Source organism: Ranitomeya variabilis, chromosome 7, assembly GCF_051348905.1.
Source record: "Ranitomeya variabilis isolate aRanVar5 chromosome 7, aRanVar5.hap1, whole genome shotgun sequence".
Lineage (NCBI taxonomy): Eukaryota > Metazoa > Chordata > Amphibia > Anura > Dendrobatidae > Ranitomeya > Ranitomeya variabilis.
In genome coordinates, this window is record NC_135238.1 from 67,983,088 (window position 1) to 68,006,714 (window position 23,627).

Below are 23,627 nucleotides of genomic sequence, written 5' to 3' on the forward strand. Positions count from 1 at the left end.
CTTTTCAAAAGCTTTTGATACGGTGCCACACAAAATGTTGATACATAAAATGAGAATAGTGGGGATAGGGGAAAATATGTGTAAGTGGGTTGAGAGCTGGCTCAGGGATAGGAAACAAAGGGTGGTTATTAATGGAGCACACTCGGACTGGGTCGCGGTTAGCAGTGGGGTACCACAGGGGTCAGTATTGGGCCCTCTTCTTTTTAACATATTAATGACCTTGTAGGGGGCATTCAGAGTAGAATTTCAATATTTGCAGATGACACTAAACTCTGCAGGGTAATCAATACAGGGGAGGACAATTTTATATTACAGGATGATTTATGTAAACTAGAAGCTTGGGCTGATAAATGGCAAATGAGCTTTAATGGGGATAAATGTAAGGTCATGCACTTGGGTAGAAGTAATAAGATGTATAACTATGTGCTTAATTCTAAAACTGGGCAAAACCGTCAATGAAAAAGACCTGGGTGTATGACAAACTCATATTCAGTGGCCAGTGTCAGGCAGCTGCTACAAAGGCAAATAAAATAATGGGATGCATTAAAAGAGGCATAGATGCACATGAGGAGAACATCATTTTACCTCTATACAAGTCACTAGTTAGACCACACTTAGAATACTGTGCACAGTTCTGGTCTCTGGTGTATAAGAAAGACGTAGCTGAACTGGAGCGGGTGCAGAGAAGAGCGACCAAGGTTATTAGAGGACTGGGGGGTCTGCAATACCAAGATAGGTTATTACACTTGGGGCTATTTAGTTTGGAAAAACGAAGACTAAGGGGTGATCTTATTTTAATGTATAAATATATGAGAGGACAGTACAAAGACCTTTCTGGTGATCTTTTTAATCATAGACCTGAGACAGGGACAAGGGGGCATCCTCTACGTCTGGAGGAAAGAGGGTTTAAGCATAATAACAGACGCGGATTCTTTACTGTAAGAGCAGTGAGACTATGGAACTCTCAGCCGCATGATGTTGTAATGAGTGATTCATTACTTAAGTTTAAGAGGGGACTGGATACCTTTCTGGAAAAGTATAATGTTACAGGGTACATATACTAGATTCCTTGATAGGGCGTTGATCCAGGGAACTAGTCTGATTGCCGTATGTGGAGTCGGGAAGGAATTTTTTTCCCCAATGTGGAGCTTACTCTTTGCCACATGGGTTTTTTTTGCCTTCCTCTGGATCAACATGTTAGGGCATGTTAGGTTAGGCTATGGGTTGAACTAGATGGACTTAAAGTCTTCCTTCAACCTTAATAACTATGTAACTATGTAACAACCAGTAGAACAAAAGAAGGGGATTTCAAAATACAGAAAAGAACCCAATAAGAGTGTTTATAGAAAATATCTAAATTTATTAAATCATAAAAAATTACACAAAAATAGAAGCAGGGTAGGGCTAATTAAACAGGATATAGAGCCCGGCTAACCACATATAGCAAAAGTTAATGGCAAGATACACAGTCAGATATATATTTTCTATCAATGTAAAAATTACCAAAATAATCTTAAAATGCCATAGTTGGAAAAACTGTATTGAGCAGCAAACATATCCAAAAGACTATATTAGTCTGGCACAGCCAGCGTAAAGCTCCCAGATACAAAGTGCCACTGTGCAAGGTGCAGCAAGGGTTTGAGCCTGGAAACCTGAAAAGACTGTGCTGAGCAGCATGGATAAATAAACCTAGCATGAAGCTCTAGATACAAAGTGCCATAATAAAAGTGCAGCAAAGGTTTGAACCTAGGAGCAGAACTAGTCGATATAATTGAAGCTGTTTAGTGTATCATATTACCTAAAATAGAATGTGGATACCGGGCCCCAGCCTGTCGCCTCCTATGTAACAACCAGGTTTACGAATGGGGAGATGGGAGAGACACCCAGATCAATCCAAAAAAAAACGTAATCGTGGGTATTGTCCTGCACATCGGAACCAGGTCACGTTCTCATCATCGGATATAGAGTCTTCGGATGCTTCTTTAGGATACTCTAATAATGATGCTGATACATTACAAACATCGACAGTGTCTAAATCTCAAGCACGGTATTAGGCTATGTGCACACGTCAGGCTTTCTTGCAGAAAATTCCTGAAGAAAACCGGACATTTTCTGCAAGAAATCCGCATGCGGGTTTTTTTCGCGTTTTTTGCACGTTTTTGACGCGTTTTTCTCCAGAGCTTCCCAATGCATTAAATAGCGGGAAAACCGCAAAAAATCCGCAAAATTAATTAACATGATGCGTTTTTTCTTGTTTTTTTTGCGGGAAAAAAACGCATCATGTGCACAAAAATTGCAGAATGCATTATAATTGATGGGATGCATATGTATGCGTTTTTATAGCGATAAAATGCGAAAAAAAAAACGCAAAGTGTGCACACAGCCTTACCGTAAAACCAGACAAAATAACTCTGGTTCTTCAAAAAACGCATCAGGAAACGCACCAGGAGGAGTGGGAAAAAACATTCCAAACGTTCCCCCGATCTTTCAGAATCGCCTGAGGAATCACAACAGAACACATCGTTAGATGTTTTAAACTTATCTTCTTTCACTTTTTCAGATATAGAAATAAAATTGTCTTGTGGTTTGAACTTTGTTCCCACTAATATTGGACTTGACATTTTTTCTACATTAAAGGACATAAACAGATTTGTACGGGACCTAACCATTAAAAAACATTTTTTCGAGGAGACTAAAGAAATTGCAGTTCCTGTTTTTTCCCTCTCAGGTTAATGACTTTTCTAGAAAAAGTTTTTCAGAACAGAATACGCTTTATAACCCTCATGGACTTGGACACTGAAAACGAACCAACTCATGACATTAATATGATCTCTTCATTTAGAACAAAGAATCCTATGTTTTATCCAGTCCACACTAGAACAGAGGCTATGGATCGTTTTCAAGAAACTTGAAAGATATTCGTAATCTTATATCAGAACCGTCTTTGTTCTTACAAATTTAATTTGTCCAAATCGGAACGTGAATCCCTCGATAAAATCAAGAACAACCCAGACATTGTTCTTAAAATGTCAGATAAAGGGGGATCAGTGGTTATTCTCAATAAATCGGACTAATAGGACATTTATGATATGCTCTCAGAAAATGACGTATATAGACAACTTGATTCAGATCCGACCCGTGAATGTGTGTCACTTAGTAAATGCATTGTGGATTGGGGTGTTAGTTCGGGTTTTTTCACCAAACAACAAGAGGAGTACATATGTATAGATAATCCCAAAACACCAATTTTACATGCCTTACCAAAAACACACAAGCACATTTTCCCACCTCCCATGCGACCTATAGTTTCGGGAATTGGCTCCTATAGCGAACATCTAGGGGAATGGTTGGATACCATTTTGCAACCATTAGCCCAACGAGTTCCTGGCTATCTGAAAGACTCCAGGGACGTATTAAGCATGTTTGATGGTGTTATCTGGAATCAGCAATGGTCATGGCTTGTGACGTGGTTGCACTTTATACTTCTATTCCCCACAGAATTGCCTTAAGTGCAGTACAATTCCACTTGCAGAAGTATAGTAATTATTCCCGGGATTTACGATCATTTATCATTCCAGTGCTTTCATTTTTACTTTCCCATAATTATTTTTTATTTGACAGGAAATTCTTTATTCAAATCAATGGAGTCTCGATGGGGGCAAAATTCTCCCCTTCAGTAGCCAATCTGGTAATGGCATGGTGGGAAGAACAATTTATTTGTTGTCTTTTTTGAAAATATCAAATGGTATTCCAGGTACATAGACGATTTATTGCTTGTATGGAATGGAGATCATAATTCCATAGCCGCATTTATTTTTTATGTTAACAATAATCCCTTTAATCTAAAATTCACATACACCTGGAGTAATGAATGCATACATTTTTTAGATTTGTGCCTTCAAGGTATTCCTTGCCAAATTATTAGTAGTCATACCTATCGCAAACAAACCGCAGGTAACACTATTTTACATGCCGAAAGCTTTCATCCGTCTCACACTATTCACTCTATTCCTGTGGGAGAGGCACTCAGAGCGAGGAGAAATTGCAATGACGAATCGGCCTTTAATCGTGAAAAATCTATTATTAAAAAGCGTCTCACCCACAGAAAATATCCTAACTGGACCATAGAAAGAGCTTTTAATATAGCCAACATTAAGCAGAGATCGGAATTAATAGGCACAGCTACTGATTTATCAGATAATTGTAACAACACAATTAGAATGAAAAAAAGAAATCAATTGAATAATTTGTACCCAGAACAACCAGTCTTAGTACTCATCTATAGTACGTATTTTAAATCCATCTCGGAGATTGTTTCTCCCAATCTACATCTCCTTAGAGAAGATCAAATTATGGACTCAATTCTAAAAAATGGTGTCAAAATAGTCCCAAGACAGGCCCCTACTCTTGGCAATTTTTTGTCCCCTAGTTTTTTGGATTCTAATAAATCAAAAAATCATTCGAACTGGTTATCAATTATAGGTTTTTTCAAATGCGGATCACACCCATGTAAAACTTGTCTTTATACTAAAAAAAACTGCAACATCTTCCTGTTCAAAAAATCAAAAAACATTTTTTATTAAAAGTTTTTTAAATTGCCATTCAGATCATGTAGTTTATATCATTGAATGTTCGGAATGCAAATTGCTTTATGTAGGTTCCACTATAAGAAAACTCAAAGATAGGTTTAGAGAACATCTTTATGATATTTTACAACCAACTTTTCGTCATGTCTCCAATGCATCTAGTCATTTCATAAAAAAATCACAATAGACAAACGACACATTTAAAAGTTTATGCCATAGAACAGATTCATAAGGATATGCGGGGTGGAGACATGGAAAGAAGAGTGCGGGATAGAGCAGCCTTCTGGATTTACCGTTTCGACACTAGGGCACCTTCAGGATTGAACCTCAGAAGGGAAATCATGTTACATTATTAATAATCTGGTTGTTGTGTTTCTCTTTCATTTTCTTGCAGGATCATGTTAATTATATATTTGCCATTTTTCGTCTCTGATTCATTCACCTGAATTTCTATGTGTTGTTTTATATCTTTTTTGTATGTTCCGTATGTTTTAGTTAGTGACGACTATGTAATTATGTGTACTTGCACTCACCTGTTAGTAAGGGTTTTATGGGCAATGTGTTTTCTTCACCACTGCACTGAGGATTAAGAACACGTAAGGTGTTCGAAACGCGTTCAGTGGGTCATGGCTGTTCGTTCCCAATGATTTTGTTGAGCTTCAGCAAGCAGCTTTTTAATCCTGATATGTTCCAATAAAAATTTTCATTTTTTCATTTTAATTCCGGAGCTGGACCTCTTTTTCTACTACATTTATCGGCGTTGGCAGTGACGCTATTTCCGTGCTCGGATTGATTTCCAAACCACAGTGGATGTGATCTACAAGGGTGAGCTGAAACAAAATCTTCTCTTGGTTTCATACAGATCACAGGACAGAAGTGACCTATAGAAAGATCACATCCTTGCAGCTTCAGAAACTTTTTGTGAAGAGATGTGGGGCTTTACTGTCAATCCAACGTCTTCCCTTTTAAACGAGTTCTGTTATAGCTGAGCTATAAAATTGTGCTGCTGAAGAACATCTTTTAAAAAGAGAGACTATTATGCAGCCTACACCTCAAGTATAGAGACCTCCACGATTGCTCAAACCAAGGGGTTGAAGCGCGTAGCTTACCACCAGATTCAAAGACTTTCAATTTAGCCTATATAATGGTCTGCGTAAACTTAGATATAGCGGGCTGCTATGGAAACTTAGTGAAGTAGATGAAAGACTCATGATGCTTTCTTCCCTTTGAAATCGGAAGATGTCCAGCAGTGCCATCAACTCAGAATTGACAGCATCTAGTGGGACCCTGCTACACCTATCTCCTGTCTGGAGACGTCAGGACAGAAGTGGAAGAATGACAGCCAAAAAAGTCGCCTTGCCTTCCACGTGGAAACAAGGCCAAGCAACTCAATAATGCACGAAACCATAGTAATCAGATTGCAGGCAAAGTCAGCAGACGCTCAGGACTGAGGAAAACCTAAAATATTTGGCTGTAACAGAATGTTTATTTGCATTCGAGTGTCTGGGATTAAATAAGGACACAGAAGGATTTGTGCCAGTCTACATCCACAGCAGGGAGGTTGTTCCAAACATCTTGGAGGACTAACTCCATATGTTCTAAATTCCTTCACAAACTGTGTACAATTGTAACTAGTAGAATGGGTGCTTTGATGTTATTTTGAAGACAAAGGACGATCTCACCAAATATTGATGTGATGTAGATTTCTCCTTTTGTTCATTAACTTTTTATACAAATACTCTATTCTTAACCCTTTTTTTAATACATTCTTACACTCCAAATCTGCCTGAAGCTTTTGCACAGTGCTGCATATTATATATGTGTATAATTTATCTTCTCAGGTTGAAGAGGACAATCTATGACCATGCCAGTATGTCTAACTTCTATTCTTCGGTACTATGCCACCCTGAAATCCATCCTTCATGGCAGACAGGACGGCAGTAGATGTGCTTGTATTTGGCACATAAAGGGAAGCCAACCATCGGATTATAAGCCGTATATTGCAGGGCCAGAATACACAAATCAATAAGCCATTATCTGACTGCAGCATGTTTTTGTTACAGCTCAATGGTCTATGAAGGGTTCTGAATGGAGTAAACAGGCGCAGTGAAAGAGGCTGCAGGCTGCACAAGGCACAATCACAAAACGGGGTCCTAAAAAACAAACCAACACTGTTCTACGGCACAAACTGCAGATTGTGGATTAATCCAAGTCTTAACAGAGGATGAACACTGGATAACATGTCTAGTAATTCTCACCATTAATACTGATAGTGGGATCATTCTTCATCATTAGACCCATCTCATTAGTGCCACGCTACAGTGCAACTACTGCAGAAAAACTAATACAGTGTGTGGCGTTCCAGCCTCTGTTCTGTGACATGAAGTCCGACTGTAGCTGTTGCGGTTGGTATAAGGAAGCCATTGTTTCCGCAAGTTAAATGAAGATAGGATAAGATGCCTCCAATTCTGTCTAACATTTTCACAACCAAACCAGAATTTAGCTTTCAAATTAAAGGGAATCTGTCAGTAGGATCAAGCCTCCTAAGCCATCTATAACAGCCATGTAGGTCATATGAAGCTGAATAAAATGACACCTTGATATCTATGATCCACTGTCTTATTCCAGAGAAATCCATGTTTGAGCTGGTAAGATCTATGGGCCGGACATAGATCTGAATGAGACTCCACCTCCAGAGATTATTTTAAATTAAAGGGGGCGTTACCATTGTGTGATGTGTAATGACTGACACTTTGTTCTCATAATCACATACAGCGGAGATATACAGAGCTCATAAAATATAGCTACTCGGCAGTGAGTTTACTAGCCCTGTAGCCAATCGCCTGCTGATAAAAGGATTTTATCAAAACTACAGCAAGCACCCCAGTACATTGGGGTATTGTGTCTCTACATTATGGTGTTTTCAGATTAAGTGGCAAAAACATGTTGACAGATTCCCTTTAAATGGCAATAGTTGCAGAGCAACTGTGAGTAAACTGGAAATACAGGTAACTTTAGATTAGGAAATTTAAAAGTGAGTTTTTACAAATGTTGGATAGAAGATTATGGTAGATCTTTTATTCCTTCAAAAATGGATGTTACATAATGAACAATTGAATAAAGAGTAATATCAATTGATCAGATTCTCCTTAAACATGCCACTTAAAATGAGAAAAATCTTTAAAAAAAAAAAAATTCTCACCTGGAAATCTAGAAGTCCATCTAGAAGAACTTTTCCTGCTTGGACAGCGTTGCTTAAGAGGTCTTCACGCTTAATGACGTTTAGAACCTCAGTCAATAGCAATGTTTTGGAGGGGTCCCCTAGCCAGGTGTTGAAAATTCGATATGGCTAATGGGAGACAAAATCCTGTGATTAACCAAACAGCAATCAATAAGCAATATAATATTCTCACATTGAAAGCCAGGCAGGAGAAGTGAGAGATAGAAATGAGACAGGCATGAACCACCCCGTCTACTAATGGTCCTCAGGTCCGCCATGGCTGTCTGGTTCACCACTCAAATCCACCCTGCAGTAGCCGGTTATAAAAGAGACAACACCCTATAAAAACATATGAAGAACGCTCTTATATTTACAGCAAATTTCAGGGATTAGCGGGGGATTACACTCGCTTCTCCAAATGGGCTACAACATTCATAAAAATACTTTCCCAGACTGTGGTCCTTCTATAAATGCTGTCCATTTGCTTCAGTCTTATAACTAACTGGTGAGATACCTTGTGGCTCTGGTGCTCGGACACCTCTGGTGGCCTCTACTTACTAATGTACAGAAGAGCTCATGATTTCAGGAGACGTTTCTGCTGAAATGATAGATTATGTGTTTTAGCCTCACACATACACAAGTAATGCACAATCTAGGTCCTCTTATCTGGATGTCACAGGGACGTTTCCTATTATGTCGGCTGCATTCATTTCCACATCCAATGCGACCATCAAACAACCCTGGCGGAAAGGAGTAAGCGCTATTTAGGTCTCTATACCAAGGAATTATTTTACTTTCACCAGCTGCAGCCATAAGATAAGAAAATCATTGAGTCCTCACAGAACGATCAATGCCTGAATCGCTCTTCAATGTTTTTTTTTTTTTTTGCACAATGTTCAGCTAGGTTCTCGTCACCCTATTACTTTACGCTCCATGTATACACAGAGAATTCTCCAGCAGTATGTCCTGTCCTGGTATACGTGTCCCTTATCCTGGGCCCCATCCTGGTATATAGCCCCCATACCTAATCAGGGCACCACATGAAGTCCCCCCACAGGCCGCCCAGGAGCACGAGCATATCAATTAACTCAAAACTGATAAAGATAAAACAACCACAAGACGGATTTCATCACCAGGTATCATTGTAATCAGTATAACGGCGCCGACCTGACACTGAGTGTAGGTTACTGAGCACAATCCTGCTGACGGGTTCCCTTTAAGAACTTCACTGCTCAATAGCTTTGTGCATCAGATCACTGCGGTCAGACAAAGCTTTTTCTCACCCCCCTTACTTCTGTCAGGGTTTATACCACACAGGTCACACGCTCATCTGGTATTTATATTCATTTCTATCTTACTGTAACCTCTATACCCACGTAACCTTTTCTTTTAGGTTTTTCAGTGGCCTGTTGGTACTTTATAGCCTTTCATTATTACCATATGTGTTTATGATGCTGGATTTATAACTTTCTGGCGACTTTGGTTTATACCATATGGGTCACATGTTCACGATTTCTCCATTTGCCATGTATACTATTTATTTTTCAACTGAGCACATTATTCTGTTTTATTTGAGACCTATAGATACAGTGCCTTGCAAAAGTATTCGGCGCCCTGGAACTTTTCAATCTTTTCCTACATATCATGCTTCAAACATAAAGATACCAAATGTAAATTTTTGGTGAAGGATCAACAACAAGTTGAACGAAATGTATTGGTTATTTTAAATTTTTGTGGAAAATCAAAAACTGAAAAGTGGGGCGTGCGATATTATTCGGCCCCTTTAACTTACCGTATTTTTCGCACTATAAGACGCACCGGACCATAAGGTGCACCCCAAATTTGGGGTGAAAATTGCAGAAAAAAAGATTTTTTATAAGATGGGGGTCCATCTTATTGTCCGAATTTACAGTATCTTACCTGAAGGCTGGCGGTGGCAGAGCAGGGTCACAGGAGGCATGGTGTCGGCAGAGATGGGGTGATGCGGTACGGCGTGCACCTGAGCAGGGTCCCTTCCTGCTTAGGTGGGCGACGCCACGGCCTGGTGTCCATGGGAGGGTTGCAGCACTGGTTACCGGCAGAGGTGCTGGGATGAGGAGGTGCTGGGATGAGGAGGTGCAGGGATCAGGAGGTGCTGCGATCAGGAGGTGCTGCAATCAGGAGGTGCAGGGATCAGGAGGTGCTGGGATCAGGAGGTGCTGGGATCAGGAGGTGCTGGGATCAGGAGGTGCTGGGATCAGGAGGTGCTGGGATCAGGAGGTGCAGGGATCAGGAGGTGCAGGGATCAGGAGGTGCAGGGATCAGGAGGTGCAGGGATCAGGAGGTGCAGGGATCAGGAGGTGCAGGGATCAGGAGGTGCTGCGATCAGGAGGTGCTGGGATCAGGAGGTGCTGGGATCAGGAGGTGCTGGGATCAGGAGGTGCTGGGATCAGGAGGCACAGTGACAGGTATGGTGTGAGAGGGTCCCTTTCCCCGGTGAGGTGATGCAGCAGCCCGGTAAGCAGCAGAGCCGGGTGAATGCTGTTATCGAACTTCAGAAGAACTTCAGAAAAATGGCCGCCGCGATCCCCATCTGCGCACGCGCGGCATCCCGCGGCCATTTTCCTGAAGCCCCGGGAAGCAGAGCGCTTCATCTGCGCACGCGCGGCCCCCGGAAGATGGCCGCCACCACCGATGACAACAGGATTCACCCGGCTCTGCTGCTTACCGGGCTGCTGCATCACCTCACCGGGGAAAGGGACCCCGCTCACTGCGCCTCCTCATCTCTGCACGTCTGCCACCGCACCTCTGCCGCCACGGGTAAGCCGGCATTTCGACTATTAGACGCACCCCCCATTTTCCCCCCTTTTTTGGGGGGGAAAAAGTGCGTCTTGTAGTCCGAAAAATACGGTAATACTGTATTGCGTCACCTTTTGCTGCGATTACAGCTGCAAGTCGCTTGGGGTATGTCTCTATCAGTTTTGTACATTGAGAGACTGAAATTCTTGCCCTTTCTTCCTTGGAAAACAGCTCGAGCTCAGTGAGGTTTGATGGAGATTCTCGATTGGATTGAGGTCTGGACTTTGACTTGGCCATTTTAACACCTGGATATGTTTATTTGTGAACCATTCCATTGTAGATTTTGCTTTATGTTTGGGATCATTGTCTTGTTGGAAGACAAATCTCCATCCCAGTCTCAGGTCTTTTGCAGACTCCAACAGGTTTTCTTCACGAATGGTCCTGTATTTGGCTCCATCCATCTTCCCATCAATTTTAACCATCTTCCCTGTCCCTGCTGAAGAAAAGCATGCCCAAACCATGATGCTGCCACCACCATGTTTGACAGTGGGTATGGTGTGTTCAGAGTGCTGAGCTGTGTTGCCTTTACACCAAACATATCGTTTGGCATTGTTGCCAAAAAGTTCGATTTTGGTTTCATCTGACCAGAGAACCTTCTTCCACATGTTTGGTGTGTCTCCCAGGTGGCTTGTTGCATACTTTAAACGACACTTTTTATGGATATCTTTGAGAAATGGCTTTCTTCTTGCCACTCTTCCATAAAGGCCAGATTTGTGCAGTGTACAAAGGGCAACACCTTTGGACAGACTGTCCCACCTTAGCTGTACATCTCTGCAGTTCATCCAGAGTGATCATGGGCCTCTTGGCTGCATCTCTGATCAGTCTTCTCCTTGTTTGAGATGAAAGTTTAGAGGGACGGCCGGGTCTTGGTAGATTAGCAGTGGTATGATACGCCTTTCATTTCAATATGATCGCTTGAACAGTGCTCCTTGGGATGTTTAAAGTTTTGTATCCAAATCCGGCTTTAAACTTCTCCACAACAGTATCACGGACCTGCCTGTTGTGTTCCTTGGTCTTCATGATGCTCTCTGTGCTTCAAACAGAACCCCGAGACTATCACAGAGCAGGTGCATTTATACGGAGACTTGATTACACACAGGTGGATTATATTTATCATCATTAGGCATTTAGGACAACATTGGATCATTCAGAGATCCACAATGAACTTCTGGAGTGAGTTTGCTGCACTGAAAGTAAAGGAGCCGAATAATATTGCACGCCCCACTTTTCAGTTTTTGAATTTCCACAAAAATGTAAAATAACCAATAAATTTCATTCAACTTAACAATTGTGTTTCACTTGTTGTTAATTCTTCACCAAAAATTTACATTTGGTATCTTTATGTTTGAAGCATGATATGTGGGAAAAGGTTGAAAAGTTCCAGGGAGCCGAATACTTTTGCAAGGCACTGTATATTACAGCCATAGTTAGTGATCTCTATTTTTTATTGTTACCATCTTTTTCATAACATTTGCAATATTTGGTTATTACCATTTATATTCTTGTTCAGCCTTATTTATTGGCCTTAGGAAGTACATTTTGATCTCCATCTGTAATACTATATGGACGATCCTATATTGTGCAGAAAGCCGTCTTTCCACTTTTTTTTTGCCTTTTAAATGTTTTAATGCCCCGTGGTTCACCACAATATTTTAATAAAACTAAATCACTGAATTTTCCATGCAGGCTGTCTCATATTCTGATTTCTTTTTGGGTTCCTAGTGCCTTTTTATACACCATTTCCTTGCCTTTTCACATTTGTGGGTCTACGGCACAGATCTCCACATTATCAGCACTGCCGGTCTTCTCTTCCTCTTCCCTTACAGAAAGTGAAGATGCACATGCATGTCAAGTTAGTGTACAGAAAAAAAGGATGAGAGAACTTACTGTCTACAACCAACCTCACAGGGAACACCAACTGAGCTCTGAACTTGCTGTCTACAACAAACCTCACAGGTAACAGCCACTGAGCTCCGAACTTCCCTGTGATGTCAGTTGTAGACAATCAAGTTCAGAGCTCAGTGGGTGTTCCCTATGACGGCGGTTGTAGACAGGCAACACCCACTGAGATCTGAACGTACCTGTCTGCAAGCAGACATGTTAAGAAATGGCAAATACATATTAAAAAAAACACATAAAAGCTAAAAAACACAGTTGCACAAAGGCATAACAATATACCGTATATACACGAGTATAAGCCGACCAGAGTACAAGCCGAGGCACCTACTTTTGCAACGGAAAACTGGGAAAGCTTATTGACTCGAGTATAAGCTGGGTATGCATTGTCCCCCTCATCCCTGTGCTGCTATGCGTGGCTCCCCCATCCTGTCCTGCTATGCGACTCCCCTCGTCCTGTCCCGCTATGTGGCTCCCCCTGTCCTGCTATGCGTGGCTCCTCCTGTCCTATCCTGCTATGTGTGGCTCCCCCTGTCCTTGCATTTGGCTCCCCCATCCTGTGCTGCTATGCGTGGCTCCCCCTGTCCTGCCCTGGTATGTGGCTCCCCTCGTCCTGCCCTGGTATGTGGCTCCCTTCATCCTGCCCTGGTATGTGGCTCCCCTCGTCCTGCCCTGGTATGTACGGCTCCCCCTGTTGTATGCATGGCTCCCCCGGCCTCGCTTTGCTCGACTCCCCCGCCCCACGTGGCTCGGCTCCCCCCCTTCCCCTGGTTGTATGCATGGCACACACTGCCCCCCCCTTCCCATCATAATCACCCTACTCGCACCTGTATCTCTGTCCCTGCATTTTCAGTTGTCTCGGTGCCGGTGGCTCTCCTCTCCTCTGTTCAGCGGTCATGTGGTACCGCTCATTAAGGTAATGAATATGTGCTCCATGACTATGGGAGTGGAGACATGTCCATATTCATTACCTTAATGAGCGGTACCACATGACTGCTCAGCACAGGAGAGGAGAGGCGCATGGACAATGGAGATGCAGCGGCGGAGGGTGAGTATGATGTCTTCTGTTAGCCGGCGGCTGCAGCTGTCACTGTGCCACAGCCGCCGGCTCCTGCTGCCGCTCCCCCTCACCCGCCAGTGTTCTGGACAATTGACTCGTATATAAGCCGATGGGGGAGTTTTCAGCACAAAAAATAAATGTGAAATGTGCTGAAAATCTCGGCTTATACACAAGTATATATGAAATGCATTTTCTTCCGCTTTCCTTCTATTGTTGTTTAGCTTAATGGAGGATACGAAAATTAAATTACTTACTGCATCAGGCCGTAGTTCTTCCTTATGGTAAAAACCTCCTGTAATCATTTTCTTACTGAAGGAAACCACATCAGCTGGATCATCCATGCCCCAGTGTTCATGGGCCCAGAATTTACCAGTTGCGCCGCCTCCGGTTTGTACTTCATCCACCAAATAAGCACATCCATGCTGGAAAACACAGAACACATTTGTATTCAGACTTCCAACATAACGCAAGAATTTAGAGGTTTTCAGAATTATTCTCATTTACGTTTTCTACTTAGCAGAAACCTCAAGGTTACTTTTCCAAAGCTGGCCATTTCTTCTGTTATCAAGTCACAGGGATGCGTCTAGCAAACATTACATGAATTATAAAGAAAATCCCTTACTTTTCTGGCTATTACTCTCAATTTCCTGAAAAAGTCATCAGAAGCATGATTGTCACCCCCTTCTGACTGAATTGGCTCCACGACTATGCCAGCAACCGTCTTTTTCTTTTTCCTGTATTTTACAATCAGGTCCTCCACCTAGATATGAAGAAAACACAGGTGCTGACATCTCCATTTGGACATTTATTACATTTTTTTTTTGCGTTTTTTTTAGTTCTTAATAAACTTAAAAGTATATTTTTTTCAAATCTCAAACTTTTGAACATTTAACAAAATGAGAACTTGAGGTCTCCGTTACAAAGCGCCTGGTCTACAGCCTCTCTCACACTTTTTGCTATGTCTGCACCGACTACGGAAAGGAACAAAGAATTCAGAATGGATACCCTGATCCCTCCTGTAAACTGGATTTATACAGCTTTTGCAACAATAAAATGGTAGAATGGAAACCCTGCCCAGATTTAGCCAAATTACCTCTTCCAAGCAGCGTGCCTCTTCTTCTTGATTTTCCTTAACAAACTTCTCAAGTGGGTACTTTAGCCTTGGGAAGGGGGCAATCGGCCAGTCAAAGGACGGAATGTCTAACTTGTGTATTGCTTTAGAGTGCGTTGTAGCCAAGCAACCTAGAACAATGACGATAAAAGACTTTAGGAAAAACTTGCAAATGAAAGGCTAAAAGCCTCCCTAGGAGACCAGAGTATGAAGTTTGAAAAGCCAAGTGCTTGGAAGAATGAAGAAGGGAAGTCGGTGGCCACAGGGTATGGACCTGTCATCCACATGCAGCCGTGGCCCACTAGTTGATCGCCACTGGTCTACACTCTTTTTCCTACTTTTCTCTCTAAGCTGAAGGATTTTTACAAACAGCAGGGAATGTGAAACAACCCAAAACCTCAACAGTGATGTTCTAGCACATTTTATATGATATACAGCTCTAGCAAAAATTAAGAGACCACCACATCCAAACCCACCCTGTCATGGGCAGCCCAATCTCCACACCTGAACCCCATTGAAAACCTCTGGAATGTAATCAAGAGGATGATGGATAGTTACAAGCCATCAAACAAAGAAGAACTGCTTACATTTTTACGCCAGAAGCAGTTTGAAAGACTGGTGGAAAGCATGCCAAGACACATGCGATTAAAAATCATGGTTATTCCACAAAATATTGATTTCTGAACTCTTCCTGAGTTAAAACATTAGTATTGTTGTTTCTAAATGATTATGAACTTGTTTTCTTTGCATTATTTGAGGTCTGAAAGCACTGGTTATTTTTTTTTACTTTTGACAATTTCCCCTTTTCAGAAAAAATACAAAATGTATTGCTTGGAACTTCGGAAACATGTTGTCAGAAGTTTATAGAATAAAAGAACAATTTACATTTTACTTAAAAATATACCTATAAAGAGAAAAATCAGAGAAACTGAATATTTTGTAGTCTCTTAATTGTTGCCAGAGCTGTGTATATGTATATATATGTGTATATGTATGTATGTATATATTTTTTTTTTACGCAATAGATAGACATCAAATCATTATTCTGCTGATTGTTTGGCCGGCAGCTATCTCTTCTGAGTCTCGGAGACATGGGAATGGTCGCTCCTTTGTTCTCTATGAAAGAGCTGCTGCCAGACTCGTCTGGAGGGGGCTTATCTCGCCGATAAGAAAAGGATCAGCAGTCAGAAATCGGACATTCTGCATCCTTATCTTTCAATATCAACTGTTGGGAGTAGCGTCAGGAGGCACCCATACACATTAGACTCTCGGCAAAGCCCATCGATGTGTATGGGAACTTAAGAGAACAAAAAATGAGACAGATCTCCAGACAGTTTTCCTACCTCGTAAAACTGCTTACATTTACAAAATGTGGCCGTAATTGTGACGCATTCACCTTAGTATATCACCCCGATGGTCTTACCCATTGTTCGGCCATGAAAACCTCCCATAAATGATAAAATGCTGTAGTCTGGACAACCTGGAGACTAAAACAAAATATTAAAACGTTAGTAAGAGGTAGATAGCATGGGCCCCGCTAGAACATTTCAGAATCTACATCCTAGTGACCAGCAGCCATATTGTTAAAGGGAATCTGTCACCAGGTTTACGCTCAATCTTATGGCAGCATAAAATAGGGAGGTTTCATGTTCTGGGCTACTTGCTGTAGTTTTGACAATAACACAGAACTGATAGTCCTCTCAATGATGAGATCTGTCCAACCAACTGTCTAACAGAGTATAGACAAAAAGATGCCGATCAGATATAGGGGCTGGATTACCAGATATGCTGAATATCAAGGACTACAGAAGAGAGGTTTATTATTGATAGAACTGGTAGAGCTACAGGGGATAACACTGTTGTAACAAAGTAAAGGAAGAAGCACAATAACTGACTCCGTGTTAGAATCAGGTTTTCTGACCCTACTTTGTCTTGCTCTCCGTTCGAATACCAGAAACCTGGTGACAGATGCTTTTAAACTCCGTCCTGACATTAGATGGTAATTCCAATGTTGGATCTCTGTGTATGATGCAGGCTCTGCTCCTGAGCCTGCACATAACCGGCAGATGCTGGCAGTCTAACACAGATAGGATGGCTCCAGTGTTTTCTGGGCAACGTCTCAATGTAAGTCTATGAGAGTCAGAACAAGACCAGGATGCGGCTCTCATAGACTTACACTGAGATCTTGTGACCGTTATCTCTAACTTCCCGTCAGTTGGAAGTTGTGGTCAAAAGATGGCGGCACAGGACCAGAGCGGCGCCAGGAACAGCTGAAGACAGCGGCTAGTAAGTATACTACTAGGGTCAAGGAACTGTGATTAGTAGCAGCACTCCAGTACTAAAAATTTAAAACAAACAAACAAAACACTGGAATGGGGCTTTAAGAGGACTGAAAATAAAGTAAAAAAAAAAATAGAATGTTTTTAACAATATAATAGAAATATATGAAAAATATTTATAAAAAATTAAAAATAAAACATTTATCATTGCATCAAGTAAAAAAATTATTATTATTATTTTTTTTAAAGATTTTAATTTTCACCACTTACATAAAAAATACCTACAAGTTTGGTATCCTCGCATTTATACCGACCTGTAGAATGATACACAGTAATTTTTCCACATAATAAACTTCTTAAAAACAAAATAAACAATTGCGGGGAGGTGTGTGCGTGTGTGCACGTTTGGCAATTTTAATATACATTTTCTCCCATCTTCCAAGTTATTATATGATAAAATGGATGGCATCATTGACATCTACAGCTCACCCTGAAAAAAAGCGGCCCTCATACGTCTATGTTGGGCTGATGGCTCATGCAAAGTGAGGACAAAAAAGCAGAAAAATGGAAAAATTGCCTGGTGAGTATTAATTTTTACAGGTTTCCTTGAAGATGCATTTTTTAGTTATTATACCTGATTCACCATGCAGGAGTCCAGTTCTTCCTTTGTTGCATTGCTGTTTCCCCTTTCTTTGTTCTGAAAGACATTCAAGATGTCTGAGAAAAACAGTAAAATTGCAAAATGTGTTGTTCATATAGAAATTGTGCAGTTTTTTTCTTTATAATACATTCAATGAGGTGGTCAGGTTTTCAAATTTCCTATTATTTTATGAATTTTTAGTGTAAATGTAATTGTTATTTATTATTCTGCCCTGTACCGGACACGTCTAGTCGGCATGTGACTGTACGTATGCAAATTGCACAATTACGGTCATACGTCCACCCACTCCTGGCACCAAAGAATCCTGACCGTGAACAATTTGGGGATTCTTTCCTGTATATTACCCTAAAGCTAATATATTACAAGTATACAAATCACATTGGCTGTACTCTGCTCTTCTACATTAAAACTGTGTGACAGAAGCTGTGTAATGATCATCAGTAACTGTGATAAAAGTTTCTGTCCCTCTTCCCATCACTTTTGCAGGCAGAAATTAACAACTAAATAAGTTAATACTACATATTTATTGGAGGGACTAATGACAGGTTGAATTAAAAAAAATAAGATAGAATGCTACTTTAACGTGGTCAATAAAGAAATAGTTTGATGCAAAATAAGTAATGTTCCTTGGGATTCTTTCCTAAAGTTTTTAAACGTAAATCTAAATAAATTGTGTCTTCTCTTTAAGGAGTAAATTTGGACCCGACCCTACATTTCTTTATGCATATTTTAACTTACCCTATACCACATGAATATTAATTTAAATGCATTTTCATTGGAGCATGATCCACAAGACATGGTCATTATTTGGCTCAATCCTTTCGGTCCAACCTATATAAGAAAAAAATAACTCATAATACCAGGTTGCATCAACAATATCATTCTCTGTAATGATTACGTGCCACACACAAAAATACTGGAGATTGCACAGTAAGGACTGATAAGAAATGCTGGAAGACACTTACAGATAACAAGGACTCCTCCAATTTCTCTGTGAAATTCTCAGGGGGCAGGATACCCAGCGCTGGTCTGTTGACGAAAGTGCTCTAGGAAAAATTAAGAGTTTGAGAGTTTCACTGATAATGTCAATTAAGATTGCCAAGTATTCAATGAGCACAATTAGTACCAGTACAGTGTGACTGTAAATCACTGCTAAAGAGCTATTCTCATTACATCAAAGTAAAAAAAACACAAACAACTTTGCAATTTACTTTTTATTAAAAAAAAAGGTGTCTTCATTCTTAAGAACAGAGGGATTGCCTACCTGCCACCAATGCAGTTTAATAACAATGGCCAGTCTCCTAGGCAAGGAGCGCAGTCCTTACAGGCTCTTTTCCATAGAGCTAGTAATTAGTGATGAGCGAGTGTACTCGTTGCTCGGATGACCTCCGAGTATTTGTGACTTCTCGGAGATTAAGTTTTTGTTGACACAGCTGAATGATTTACAGCTACTAGCCTGCTTGATTACATGTGGGGATTCCCTAGCAACCAGGCAACACCCACATGTACTCAGGCTGGCTAGCAGCTGTAAATCATGCAGCTGTGTCAACAAAAACGTAATCTCCGAGAAGTCACAAATACTCGGAGACCACCCGAGCAACGAGTACACTCGCTCATCACTAGCAGTAATTGCTACTCCAAAGCTGTGGTGGTAGTGTACTATTAGCTTCTGATGCAGCCAAATGTAGCTATGCTCTTCAAATGCTACTGTCTATATCTGGGTTCAGATGGCTTTACTAAGACTTGGACCAACCGTACTGGAGGCGGACACCCACATGTAGTAGACTACATACTCGCCTGAAAATGATGCACGGCAGAGTACACGTTCGTTCTGCTGGCGCCGTTATAGCCTATGGCCCCGTCAACGCAAATATCCAAATCCCGTTTTGCGGGGTGTTTGGACTTAAGCCCCGATGGGAGCCACTGAACGTGTGCCTGAACTTAATGTGAAAGCACCTTTAGATGAGTTTTACTCATCCTGGCCGATTCTGATGATTATCCATAGCACTATATGTAGTCCACATCTACTGCGGAGATGACTGAATAGTTTACATGCTGTGGCTATATTATACTTCATCTCAGTGTAAAATACACAAACACAAATCTAAAATAATTGATATTTTAATAAGATGTAACTGCATGTTCATAACTTATTGGTAAACACAATTATGGGTATAAATGTACAGAAATACCTCCAGAGAAGTATAAAAAAAGGGGGTAAAACATGGATTTAAACTGCGCTGCTGAATGATTCAAGGTCCAAATATGTAGCCATTAAATCGGGGATTTATTCAACGCATTTCAAAGTACAAGACTTCTTCATCAGGACAACACAGTATCTGTGGTACTGTGGTGTTCTGATGAAGAAGTCTTATACTTTGAAACGCGCTGAATAAATCCACGATTTAATGGCTACATATTTGGACCTTGAATCATTCAGCAGCGCAGTTTGAATCCACGTTTTACTCCCTTTTTTTCATCTCTGGTTGGTCACGAGTTGACCGGTGGATCTGCTGTAGCAGGATATATCTATGAGCCTGTCTTTTGGTTCAAATTGGTGAGTAGAATCTGATCTTTCTAATCAATTGTATCTCGGATAAGACCCTATTGCGCTCTTTTCTCCAGCAGCACTTATAGTTTCCAGAGAAGTATACAAATACAGACCTTCAACAATGTACAGTAACTATGTGCAGTGATTACCATGGTCTATATTATTACAGAAAAACTAGAGCTGCCGTTTTCTCTCACTCTCCCTTCCACTATCACCTACTACATCTGACAGCAGGGAGAAAGTAAAGGGCTGAAGTCATTCCAATCCTCTCCTACAATGCCCTATGACATGAATAATGTTTAGAATACTGAAGCCACTAAAGACTCAGATTTTTTTCTTCTACATTAAAAACTTTACTTTACACCCTAAAGAACATATACTAAGAGGGTTTTAAAGGGAACAGCACATCTGGTTTTTACGATTACTACTAGCGGCATGAGACAGTGGCAGAGACCCAGATTCCAGTAATGTATCACTTACTGGGCTGCATGCTGCAGTTGTGATAAAATACACAGTTTTATCTTCTGTATATAGTGTGTAAGTGATGTGCGCTACACGTATATAGTGTGTAAGTGATGGTGCTACATGCATACGTTTGAACGGTCTCCTAACCTTGAATACCCACTGCACCCCTGAATCCATGCACATCTCCCCATCTGTTCTACGTGGTACGCTGCTACTTTTCTCTGACTTTAACTCCATGTATCATACTTTAAATTTACTGCATGCTGATTGATATATCCATGCTCTTCACACCTAACTCTCCTTCTATCTTATTCTATCTTTCTTCACCTTTGATGGCAGTCAAATGTTTCTATTAACTTCATTCTGTTAATTGTTCCCTGCTGTGGACTGTCCTCCACCTCCTTCCTCCTCCCCTCTCTCACCTGGATTCATTTCATGGACAATTGAATGGTATAAGTTGAATGGAGCTGGTCAGATTTGACTTTAGTCAGATGTGACATCATTTCAAGTGACATCGCTTAAGTGTATCATCAGAAATATTCCAGAAATCAACCAGATGGTAAGACTAATCACTGACTTCTAAATTTACTTGCTCTTCTTTTCTTCCCCTGCTCTTTAACCATACTCACATTTGCCCTCACTCTTTCTGCTCCACTAAACCTCACTCTCCTTCACTAACCCCTTACCCCTGCACCCTAAAACCAAATAACTATTTCCCCTTCTTTCTTACCCCCACCTTGCTTTATCTGCAGACCGGCTCTTTAACTTTCGAGGTTCACTCTGTCCACATCTACTCTCCCTCTAATCTCCAAATGGCTGTCATATACCGACCACAGGGCTCAGCCACTGCCTTCATTGACTAATTCTCCACCTGGCTTCTTCACTTTCTCTCCGCTGACATCCCCACCATCATAATGGGTGACTTTAATATCCCTACTGACACCCGCCAGCCAGCAGCCTCCAAGCTCCTGGCCCTTTCCTCATCCTTTGGACTCACTCAGTGGTCCTCCACAGCCACCCACGCAGATCAGACATAATTGGACTCACTCAGTGGTCCTCCACAGCCACCCACGCAGATCAGACATACACTAGACCTCATCTTCACCCACCTCTGTTCCTTATCAAATCTCACAACCTCTCCCTTCCCCCTATCTGACCACCATCTACTCACCTTCTCATCCTTGTCCTCCTCACCTGCCCCCCAAGTCCAGCCAGTACCACATCCTTGCAGAAACCTTGCACACCTAGACATTCACAGACTCTCTTCTACCCCTGTCCTCCATATCTTCACTCCACGACACGGACAGCGCCACGGCTTTCTATAACTCCACCCTCACATCAGCCATAGACTCAGTTGCCCCCTCATGCATGGCAAAGTGCGACAAATCAATAGGCAACCCTGGCATAACAACCTCACCAAAAAACTCAGACAAGCAGCCAGGGTCGCGGAGCGGCGTTGGAAGAAAACACGCCTGCCAAACGACTTCACTGCTTTCAAACAAGCTACACTTACCTTCAAAGTAGCCCTCACTTCTGCTAAACAGACCTATTTCACTAACCTTGTGTCCTCACTATCCTACAACCCAAAACAACTGTTCAGCACATTTAACTCTCTCCTCCGCCCACCACTGCCACCTCTAACTCCCCTCATCTCTTCTGGGGACTTTGCCACCTACTTCAAAAACAAGATCGACCAAACAAGGCAAACCTTTACTTTTCCAACACCCCAACCACCCCATATACCAGACCTCTGCCCTTCCCTAATAACTTCCCTCTCAAACATTACTGAAGGAGAACTTACCTTCTTTCCAAATCACACCTCACCACCTGTGCACTTGACCCCATCCCTTCCCACCTGCTTCCCAACCTCACTAACATGCTCATTCCAGCCTTAACCCATCTCTTCAACCTATCGTTAACTTCTGGTACCTTCCCCTCTGCCTTCAAACATGCCACCATCACACCCATCCTCAAAAAAACTATCCTTGACCCAACTACTATGCCCAGCTATCGCCCCATATCACTGCTCCCGTTTGCTTACAAACTCCTTGAGCAGCATGTCCATGCTCAACTTTCCTCCCATCTCTCATCTAACTCTCCTTGACAAACTCCAATCTGGCTTCCACCCCCACCACTCCCCTGAAACTGCTCTGACCAAAATTACTAATGACATACAGCCAAAGCTAACAGACAGTTTTGCATCCTCCTCCTTCTCGACCTGTCCTGCTGGCGCAGGACAAAACATTCCCTTCCTGCTGCAACAGAGGGAGCTGTTATGATCTGGTGACCTTGGAGCCGCATGAGAGACTTTCTCAGGAGTAGGTGGTACCTGTACTGACCGCAACCCTAAACTGACACCGCAACTAGAAGTAGCCGTGGGGTGTACCTAACACGTCCTAGACACCTCGACACAGCCGGACTAAATACCCCTATAGATGGAAATGGGAATTCTATCTTGCCTCAGAGCAGAACCCCAAAGGATAGGCAGCCCCCCACAAATATTGACTGTGAGTATAAGAGGAAAGACACACACAGGCAGAAAAACAGGATTTAGCAAAAGAGGCACTTCTAGCTAAATAGAAAAGGATAGGACAGAATTCTAAGCGTTCAGTATTAAAATCCTAAAAATATCCACAGCAGATAATACAAATATTCTACATCTAACTAAAGACATAGAAAGTATATCTGCATCTCCTGAGAATCCAGCATGACTGAAAAATCCAAACAAAGTCTAAGCTGGACAAAAACACAATGAATTGCACAGAATTGCAAAGCACACTGCATGTGTGCACAGAGACGAAAAACCAGACACTTATCTTAGCTGAATTGGCAGCAGGGCATGAGGAACCAGAGAGAGATGCAATCCCTCCAAGAACAATGGACAACTGGCCAGGAGTAATGGATCCTGCACACCTAAATACCTAGTAGAGCTGCAATCAGCAGAAACACCTGCCCTGGAT

General features: G+C 41.6%; 1 protein-coding gene across 3 annotated transcripts in view; it reads right to left on the bottom strand.

The window, feature by feature from the left end:
* The window catches only part of ABAT (4-aminobutyrate aminotransferase), a 122,081-nt gene that overhangs the window by 2,903 nt on the left and 95,551 nt on the right, over positions 1–23,627 (bottom strand). For all 3 annotated transcript variants that reach the window (XM_077275246.1, XM_077275248.1, XM_077275247.1), the window contains exons 7-14: positions 18,617–18,697; positions 18,390–18,482; positions 17,625–17,687; positions 16,135–16,198; positions 14,694–14,842; positions 14,223–14,360; positions 13,855–14,022; positions 7,789–7,935 (exon numbers count right to left, since the gene is read on the bottom strand). In XM_077275246.1, the coding sequence (XP_077131361.1) occupies positions 7,789–7,935; positions 13,855–14,022; positions 14,223–14,360; positions 14,694–14,842; positions 16,135–16,198; positions 17,625–17,687; positions 18,390–18,482; positions 18,617–18,697 (903 nt within the window). The remainder of the gene's footprint in view (positions 1–7,788; positions 7,936–13,854; positions 14,023–14,222; positions 14,361–14,693; positions 14,843–16,134; positions 16,199–17,624; positions 17,688–18,389; positions 18,483–18,616; positions 18,698–23,627) is intronic.